The following is a 10,180-nucleotide window of genomic DNA, read 5'->3' as shown; positions in this document are numbered from 1 at the left end:
ATTCTGAATAAGAACGGACTTTTCCTTTAAAAAAGCCATTTTGGTTTAGCCCCAGAAGGACTGTTTCTTGGTAATACCTCCAGTGCAGAAATCAACCAGCCGATGACTTCTCTCCCCCACTTCGCTAATCTCTCATCCGGACCGAGCTAGTCTCGGCCAGCCCTACCTTCGGCGCTTTTTCTATCACGGTCCTCCTGGCTGGCTTCTCTAACATCCTGCCGTCCTCCTTTAAGGAGGAAAATTTTCACTGGTTTGACATTCAGTGTGAAAGCAACTTATGGGATACCTGTATGCAAAGCAAACACATTTAGTTGGAATTTCTCACACCAACTAGTCTTGACCACTTAGATCCTGGTATAACATGGTAACATTGTCTTTGCACAAATCAAAACAATCAAAAGTGTGCTTTGCCTTAGTAACAAAACTTGAACCATAGCACATCTGCTAAGTTCACACCGAGCGCAATTTGAGCAGTCAAAAAAACGCATGCTGCTTTGTTTTTGATGCTTCTGTAATGGTTATAATACTATCTCTGAAAAGGAAAAAATATTATCAATTGTTAACTGTCCACATTGTATGATGTGGAAAATTTATATGGAAAAAACGTAATTTGAATCAACACTGTTTATCTGGGGATCTATGATTGATTGTCCTCAGCGCAAAACTCAAAAGCAGTGAAAAAGATAACCAAGTTAAAATCGGTATAAAGTTCAATTTATCGAATGTTACTTTTGTTACCGACTATGGATATATGTTATATTTGAAGAAGTTTCATATAGTTTTTTGTTTTATTTTCACATAAAATTTTTAATAAAAGGCATCGAAAGTTGTGTTCGCTACCTCTCTAATGACTCATGCATGGGCCTTACCTTGCCTTGAAAATGAATTCAAGACAATCACTTTTAAATGTTTATAAAATGCTTCGAAAGTTTGGTTAAAGAACACATGGTCTCCAGTCTCCCCCCAAACATTTGACCCCTTCCAGTTGGCCTACCCACGCAACCGCTCCCCTGAGGGCACCATCTCCTCTGCTCTCACCTGAGCCTAGCACACCTGGAGAAGAACACCCACGTGCGGATGCTGTTCCTGGACTTCTGTTCAGCTTTCAACACCATCATCCCACAGCATCTCATGGGCAAACTGGAAAAGCTGGGCTTCAATACACTCCTCTGCTATTGGCTGCTAGGCTTCCTCACAAACAGAGCTCAGTCAGTCCAGGTCAGACAGAAAACCTCTGATGTCATCACCCTGAGCACAGGCTCCCCTCAGGGCTGAATCCTGAGCCCCCTGCTGTTCACTCTGATATGACTGCATCCCCAGGTTCACCACCAATCATATCATGAAGTTTGCAGACGGTGGTGGGCCTCATCGGAGACGACAACGACCTGGACTACAGAGAGGAGGTGGAGCAGCTGGTGGACTGATGCAGAGATAACGGCCTGATCCTGAACGTGGAGAACAAGGAGATCATCTTGGACTTCAGGAAGAACCGGCCTAACCACGCTCCACTGCTCATCAACAGCTCAGCTGTAGAAGTGGTCAACAGAACCAAATTCCTGGGGGTGTACATCACGGACACACTCACCTGGAATGTAAACACAACCCAGTGTTGTTTTTGACTGCCATCTTAGATTTAGTTTTAGTCCTCGGGATGAAAACTGTCATTAGTTTTAGTCGACTAAAACTCAAAAAGGTTTTTAGTCAGTTTTATGTTGAAATTCATAAAACAGTTAACTTTTACAATTTTGAAAAATAACCAGATGCTTTACCAGACTGACAGCTCTAGCATAGATACTACAATAGCTGGGTATAGAATGTTACCGTTCAGTTCATCATTGCTGTTGGACAGAAAACTTTGATCTATAGAATTCAAATAAACTTTCCCTACTTTATGAAAAAAGTCTCACAAATGTGAAAATAGATCTAGTTCAACACTTATTGGTTAATATAGCAGACAGACAAGCTGAGAAAATGTACAATAAAGGAATGGTTTTAAACAAGGTTTAATCATAAAGCAAATACTTCCTGATCTACTATGAATTATGCATTACACATTTGGGAATTTTGACTTTATTTCTTCAATTTATACCTTGGATACTGCTGCTTAGGGGTCAAATTATATTTAAATTCACAGGGAACCCACGTAATTGCCTTGTAATGCCATGACAATCCAGACCTAAATTGAATATGTCAACTAAAATGTGCTGGGTCTGCAGCCTGCCAATTAACTAAGCAGCCCCCGGCTCGCCTTTCTGGCCAGACGTCACCCTGTCAGGTGCACCTTTCTGCTCTGTGAGAAGCTCTGACCAAATGCGTTCCTGCCTGCCTTCCATAGCTGTGAAGCTGTGAGAACCTCCCTCCTTGGGCTGTGGAAGTGCCCAAGAGTTAAGGTTGTACAACACCACTTGTAACTGTATTTAAACTGTTAGTTTCTCTGAGTGACCGCGGTTAGGGTGACCTTTTCTATATCACCAAAAAGGACATGATGTGGCATATCAATAAATTACTAAAGTGTACATAAGAATCTGGTAAACTCATTTATTGTACATGGGAGTTGGCTCGGCGCTCGTCTGCCTGGCTGTGTGTCAGGTGGACAGGGCCGCCTGTCGAGCTGGTTGACAGTTGACTTTTGTATCTATTCTTATTTTTCTGCCTGCTTCTGTCTCCTTGAACCCCACACTGCAAAAAGGATCTAGAAATAAATAAAAAAAATTCTTAAATGTATTTACACTTAATTAAAGCAGGTAAATAAGATGATTTCCCAATGGAATGAATATCTTTTACTATTAAAATAAGATAATTAGATATTATGCACTTGAAACTGTTTTTTATTTTATGTGTAAATTGGCAAAATGTCTCAATTACCCCCTCAATTCAAGAAAAAAAAAACACTGAAGAAATAATTGTGTATATTAAGAAAAAAGGACTTATTTAGAATAAATTTTTTGCAGTGTGGTCAACCTCAGCAGATGGCCACTCACATTTAGCCTGGTTCTGATGAAGGTTTCTTCCTGTTCAAAGGGAGTTTTTCCTATCCACTGTCGCTACAAGCATGCTCAGTGTGAGGGATTGACTTCGAGTCAAAGAGTCGATGCAAACTACTGGTTTTCCTTAGATAAAAAACTTTTTATTTGATTGTATGATCTGGTGAAATGTAAAGTGCCTTGATGTGTGTTGTGAAGTGGCGCTATAGAAATAAACTGAATTGAATTGATATATGTGATACTCTTGTACCAATTTGACTTGTTCAGAAGTCAAGGTTTGATATATCGTATAACATAGGCACTTTGTCTTTTTTTTTGTTCGTTTCTTTTTTATTTTGGTTTGTGTGTTTTTTCCTTGATATACCCAAAAGGGACACAAAATTGATGTATATCTATAATCTTCTTGATTTAATTGATTTTTATGTTAATCTGTCTGTCAAAAACTCTATTAAAAAAAAAACAAAAAAATGAGGTGGATGTTAAGAGCTGAATATGAGAGAACTAGGGATCACAGTTAAACCATCTTTTCTATAACTGTCTTACCACAGTTCCAGTAAATATGGACTTGAACCGCACTTTAACACCATGAGACATTGTTCCAAATGACACACCAGATTCCCGGACAGTCACTGCTTTCCCTACTCAAAGTGTCTGCAAACAATCCAAACTGGAGTTAGAATTGTTTTGGTGCAGCCAAGCGGCAGGATGTGCTGTCAGTGCTTTTGTTTAGGCAGACCGTTTTTAGAAATCCAGAGACAAAACAATGAGTAGAACGTCATTGGAGAGAAATATAGGATGGGTTGACCCTCCACAACAATGCAGCAGAACTCATTCCCACTGGCTCCACCCTGCCTGCTGGTTATCACATGGAGAAAAATCCAAAACAAATGAAAAACTTGCAACACATTCACTGAGCAAAGTTCTGCTGTGTGTGTTTTGGGGAATCTGCTGCTGGAAGATGCAAAACAAAAAACAAAGTTGAACGTGCACAAGGGCATATTGTCATGTGTGTCCTCCTTTACCTTGTGTGAGGTCTATATTTAGCCAGTTTAACTCAGGCAGGAAAACTAAGTTCGGAAAGAATTGGAGGAAGTCTAGTGGTCCCTTAGACAAACAAAGCTTACACATACCGTAGGGCTCTGCACTGGCTGAACACACAATCCCAGTGTGAGCTGAACAAGACAAAGGACTTCAGATAAGAGAATCTGAGAGAAGAGTTTGGAGAGGAGTTTTTCTGGCTGTAGCAGACTTCTGGATCCATCCGATTCTTGGGTTTTACATCTAAAATTTGAGGAGATTATAAAACTGATCAAAGGACGTCTGGATTTACGGCTTAAGTGGATAGTTTCTGGTATTTATTAAGGTAAGGTGCATGTGTAGAACTGACTCTGTGATGTTTAAAGTGACTTGTGTTTGTGCTAACCTGACAGAGGAAAAACAAAACGGCAGGCTGTGTTCTGTGCATGTTTGAAAAAACACATTGTTTTACAGTAAAACTTAAATTATTTACAACTAGATTGTGTTTTTCTGCATTTTACCAGATGCAGTTCAACAACCAATCTAAACATGTAATGGCGCTTTTTATTGATGGTTATTATTAGTTTAGAGGACTCGAGTCACTTGACTTAGAATCGAGTCGGACTGAGGTCATTTATTTTATGACTTTAGGCTTGACTTGAAAAAAGTGCAAGTTTTGAATTGAATCAAACTTAAACAGAAATGATTGGGGACCTATATCACACCTGAACCTGTTTACTTCAGAAGACTTGAAAGTCCTTGAATGTTTTTGTTTTTTTTCAGATTATAAATTTCAAATTGTATTATTCAATTCAATCCAACTTTATTCATAAAGCACATTTATCAAAGGACCAAAGTGGTGACAAATGAAACAACAAAAATACTTCAATTTGGAAAAACTCACACAGGAAGAAAAGTCAAGAACTTTATTGATACAATTACTTTATTCTTTGGCACTCGGACCTCGGCAGGGAACCTTAGCGCTGAATTTAGTTTTGATATGCATGAACAGGAGTAAAGAACAGGGATGTCTCCCCCCCGGCCTGAAACTAGTGGTGGAGATAGAGGCAGTTGGTCATTCCATAGACTACTGACTGGTGAGACGATGTGGTTGAGCCGTATGGAGAGATCCATTAGACTGCATCAGTGGCAGAGCCAGAGGGTTAGTTGGGGTAGCAATTGCCTCCCCAGAAGAAATCCTTGTTGCCACCCCGCTGAAAACATTTAAGACTGTTTGAATTTTACGAACATTTGTGAAAACAGCCAAATTTCCCAGGGGACCTGAATGCATCCTCACACAGCCTGCTTCTGCTACACTTTTAATTGGTTAAGCTGACATGCTGTTCCTTCATACTCCAAAACACACAAAGGCACAGGCACACAGGATCGATTAAAAGCATTTCCTTTGCTGGTATGCACGTTTATTGGTACCAAATTAAACAACGTGCTGTTTTAACGGGAAGGAAGGGAGATGTTGCACCACAGTATTTGTGCTAAGTATTACCTATGAGTATTACTTCAGTTAATAGTTTCATGAATACTGTCACACTGGCATGAAGACGCTTAAAGGACATGTCCTTAGCTAAATGTTCAGTAACAAACACAGAAATGAGGTAGAACAATTCATATTGGGATGTATAATGCAGAGCCTTTCAGGGCCTTGCATAGGAATTGGGGGCCATCATTCCTAAAAGAGGAGCCTCTGCTTGCTTTGGGGAAAACATCTGAGTCAGACTTGGAAGACCTTAAGCAGTACCTTCATCAAACGAGACGACTTCTGTTACAAAGGGAGAAAAGTGGGAGAGAGACCAGCTTCTCTACTTGAGTTTGTTGTGTTTTTGGAACCTTACAAAGAGGTTTTCCATTAACTTTTCAGGCTTAGTGAAATTTGGCTTGTGATTCCAGTTAGAACTGCTCCCTGTGAAAGAAGTTTCTCTGCCCTTACATTAATTTTAAAAACCCTTAGGACAACAATGGATGAAGGATGATAGTGTTAAGTCAAGGAGGGCATATTCCCTAAATATGGAGGACTTGGTTAAACATTTTGCATCACCTCACCAGAACGGCAGAATTTAGCTGTTCTGATTGTTTTTGTGAACTTGGTGTTGTCATATCACTGGGCAGTGGTCAACTATAGTCAGTCTTAAAGGGCTGTATGCTTGTTTTGTTCTGTTGTTCGATTCTGCTTCTTCTTCTGGTACACATTTAAATGTGCACCGCTGATTGTCCTGCCTTGTTTTTCCAAATTTACCTCAAGGTTTTATTTACTACTGGATTTGATTAATCCAAGGAGCACATTGAATACTTGTTTACTCCTATTTTTGCTGTATACTTTATAATATATTGTACAGTACATAATTGTATACATTTTGGAAAATAATTATTGTTTGTAGTCTAACTTAACCCTTTATATATTGATCCCCACCAAATAATACCTTGCTACCCCTGTTTAAAAAGTCTAGGTCCGCCACTGGACTGGGTGAGCTGATACTAGAGCTTCTCTCAGGGACCTGGGAGATGGAAGTTCAGATTAGATAACACAGGTTGCATAACCCTGTCCATGATGAGCAAGCATAAAGCAACAGTGGAGAGGAAAAACTCCCCTTGGGGAAGAAACCTCTGGCAGAACCAGGCTCAACATGGTCTTCTGACGGACCGCTTTAGATGGTACAGGCAACGTAATAAGAGTCTGGGAGGAATTACACTCTGATGAAGCTTTAGCTACGATGGTGTAGGAGGGGATGAAGGTGGGTTGAACCACCAAGTTGGAAGTGAGAGGAAAAAGTGTGATTTCAGAACTTCTGGATAAATTAGAGGCGAGCAAAGAGAAATTTAAGAAGGGATTTCAAAAAAGGAAAATTAAAAACAATCCACTAGACTTTGTTTCCAAGTTTGACGACGTTTCACTTCCCATCCAGGAAGCTTTTTCAATTCAAAATGTCAGAAATAGCGTTGAGTTCAAGGTTTTATACAGTAGGCCAACAAATCCTTGTTTTTGTTTTGAAAACATGCTAATTGAAACGGACGACGGGTCCACCCCTTTGGAATGGGGGTCGTTTGGCTTCTTTGTTTTCCTGCAATGCCCCATACCTGTCTAAGTGTTTGAAACAGGGATTGTTACGGGGAATGTTGGCCTGGCTGAATAGGCTCTCATGTGCAGAGGCTAGGGCTCCGATGTTCGCAGGGCTTTGTTGGGCTACTGTATAAAACCTCGAACTCAAGACTATTCCTGAAATTTTGAATAGAAAAAGCTTCCTGGATTGGAAGTGAAATGTCAGCTTTTCCAAGTGCAATGTCGAGCCTGATCCTGCTGGAGGTTTCTTCGTGTTAAAAGGGAGTTTTTCCTCTCCACCCTCGCCACAAGCATGCTTAGTGTGAGGGATTGCCTTTGAGTCAATAAGTTAATGCAATGACTGGTTTTCCTTTAATAGAAAACTTTGAATCAAATTGACTGGACGATCTGGTGCATTTAGATGATGTGTATTGTGTATTGTCACAGTTTCAATCATTTCCATTTTGTGTGGTAACTGTCCAGAAGCATCAGCACTTGTATGTACATTCAGAAAATGTATACCTTTCTATACCTTAACCAGACGCCTTTTAAAATGAAAAGAATACCTTATCTCGCACCTGTGAATGCAGAGGAAGCAACAATACATTCATCTGATAAGATAAATAATGTTTTCTGCAGGTTTTTTAAAATCAGTAAAGTAAGTAAAACTTAACTAAAATTATGAAATTTGTTTTCCAAATGAAACCAGCTTTTCATACACGTGTTCAATTTGATTGAATTAGTTCATGATTAGAATAAACTATTTGTTCCCAACCACCTCAGCAACAAATTAAACTTTTACTTTACTAAGACTCACTCTGGGATGAAATGTAGAGCAAACGCAGCTTTTACAGACTCACATCTCTGACTAACTCTAAATGTGTAACTGATGATATGACCCACATTCATGGCTGAAGTATGTATAGTGTATAATCCTCCCCTATCAAACCTTTCAAAGAAACACTTAACATTCTGCAGTGTGAGGACAAATTGTCGTACATTAGCTAAATGGACCTGGAGCAGGCTGATAGACTTAATTAATTAAACTGGAGCTACAACTGTTCACTCCCACAGAGACAAGATGGACCTCAAGCGAACACTGCACTAACCAACTACCAGTTTTAGTCCGTGAGGCAGACACCCTACCTACTTTTAAGGGTCGGCGTAAAACTTTCCTTTTTGATAAAGCTTATAGTTAGAGTGGCTCAGGTTATCCTGAGCTATCTCTATAGTTATGCTGCTATAGGTTTAGACTGCTGGAGGACATAGGGACCATTTTCCATCATTGTGCTTCATTCTATCTACTCTCCCGTTCTTCAGTATCTGTTAGTTCAATCTCATAGTAGCTTCATCTGGTCTGTTCCTGTTTGGCTGTGACTCCATCCTGGAGAGAAATATCAGCTGTGCTGCTGCCATCAACACCTTTGCTTATAGATGTTGGAGCTTGGCCTGTTTTTCAGTGTTTAGCCCCATTTCTCTTCAAGACATTGCTAGACATGGTGGCCAAAAGGCACTGATGGCTATAGTGTATCCCAATACTCACCAGATACTCAGTAGCACAACGGAGTAATATTTGTCTGGTTAATTTTTTGTTTGGTCAGACAAAGATGAGCATTTGGCTCAGCAGGAGAAATAAAATGAAGGAGAAAGGTTCTGTAGATGTTGACCTGATGTTCAGAGGGCTGGTAGCTGCATGTGTTAGGACAGAGTTTGCCTATTATAAGATGGTGTCAGACTTAAAAGAGTTCATTTGTATATGGGGAAGTGGAGATATTTTATTTTTTGTAAGAGATTAATTGCTTACTCTCAGTTTTTGAGGGTTTTAATTTTTTTTGTGGGGGATTTCAGGCTGTTAGGATGATTGTATGTTTATGTTTCACTTGTGAGTTTGTATTATAATGACATCTTGGACCAATAAAAGGGAGTTCATGGTATAGTGTATCCCACAACCATCAGTGTGTTGATGCCTGAATTTAGTGTAAAGCTTTTTGGAGTCCTTGGACTTGATAAAGCGCCATTAACAAATTTGTCAAGTCTGAAATTTTTTCTAAAAATTGCCCCTTCAGTTTGAGACACATTGGGTAGATTTAGACTGTTGACTCTGACTCGTATCTTCTACCTGTGTTCTTAATTGTAATAATCTGAGGTGCATTCAGGTCTTGACTGATACTTAAATTGGATTGAAGTTCTCACCTATTTTAGTAACGTTAACAGGTGTCCACTGCGTTACTGTTGCATACATTTATTACAAGCAGCACCATCTTCAGCAAATCAACTAGTTAGAATAATTTCTTCATTACCTGTCAGCTGTGTGAATACATGGAGCAGACTGGTGGAAATGTGACACTCGTCTCTGCTTGTGTCTAACAGCTCTCCATTTAGTCATCGCCAGTTGTTGGTGCTATCAGCTTTAATAATTAACTTCCCCTGACTGCAGCAGTACACGTCTTTCCCACGTTTTTCAACAACAACCTGAATCACGTTTGTTAGTAGAGTCTATTGACATTTGTTACACAACACAATATTGATCTCAGGTAAGATTGTCACCTTAAGCAGCTGTTTTTAAACACGTAAAAAACTTTATCTTCCACTAAAATGCATTTGTTAAGGTGGTCATGATGCTTGGATGTTGATTGGCAGGCCCTGGCTGTAGATGAGCTCTCTTTACATTTAAGAAAAAAAGCCTTTTGATTTTATTTTGGACTTAATTTGACTGCAATTTGAGTAATTTGATAGTTTTATATGCTGGACATCATTTTAATTTTAGGGGCATCGTAAGAGAGGTAAAAAACACAGCCGTCTTTGGACATCTGGTCACCTAATGTTTAGTCGGAGCCTCCTGTTATGCAGCCAGTATGACAGAGAAAAAAACTCCAGAGTCTGATATAAGCAGACAAACCGAGCTTTAACCTCTCAAAACCCATCCGATTGGCGGCGGCCGTTTTCATAGCATTTACAACTAATAACTAATGAAGATTTTTATGATTATGTTAAGAGTAATATGGTTATGATAGATTTTTATGTCATTTTAGGTTTATAAATGTTACGTTTTGTTATATAATATGAAAAAAATTGGGAAAATACTTGCTTTATAAGTGTTTTGCGGCCATCAGTGTTATTCTATGAG

General features: G+C 39.4%; 2 protein-coding genes across 2 annotated transcripts in view; both read left to right on the top strand.

Moving 5' to 3' along the window:
* The window catches only part of LOC107092583 (cationic amino acid transporter 2-like), a 20,198-nt gene extending 19,156 nt beyond the window's left edge, over positions 1 to 1,042 (top strand). The window contains exon 13 of the mRNA XM_015387146.1: positions 986 to 1,042. Coding sequence (XP_015242632.1) covers positions 986 to 1,042 — 57 coding nt within the window. The remainder of the gene's footprint in view (positions 1 to 985) is intronic.
* A 2,885-nt stretch (positions 1,043 to 3,927) lies between these two features.
* The window catches only part of rasgrp3 (RAS guanyl releasing protein 3 (calcium and DAG-regulated)), a 61,452-nt gene continuing 55,199 nt past the window's right edge, over positions 3,928 to 10,180 (top strand). Inside the window, exon 1 of the mRNA XM_015387145.1 lies at positions 3,928 to 4,347. The gene's annotated coding sequence lies outside the window, so the exon portion shown is untranslated. The remainder of the gene's footprint in view (positions 4,348 to 10,180) is intronic.

Source organism: Cyprinodon variegatus, unplaced genomic scaffold (assembly GCF_000732505.1).
Source record: "Cyprinodon variegatus isolate N-32 unplaced genomic scaffold, C_variegatus-1.0 Scaffold386, whole genome shotgun sequence".
NCBI classification, from domain to species: Eukaryota; Metazoa; Chordata; class Actinopteri; order Cyprinodontiformes; family Cyprinodontidae; genus Cyprinodon; species Cyprinodon variegatus.
This window is presented reverse-complemented; position numbering and strand designations above follow the sequence as displayed.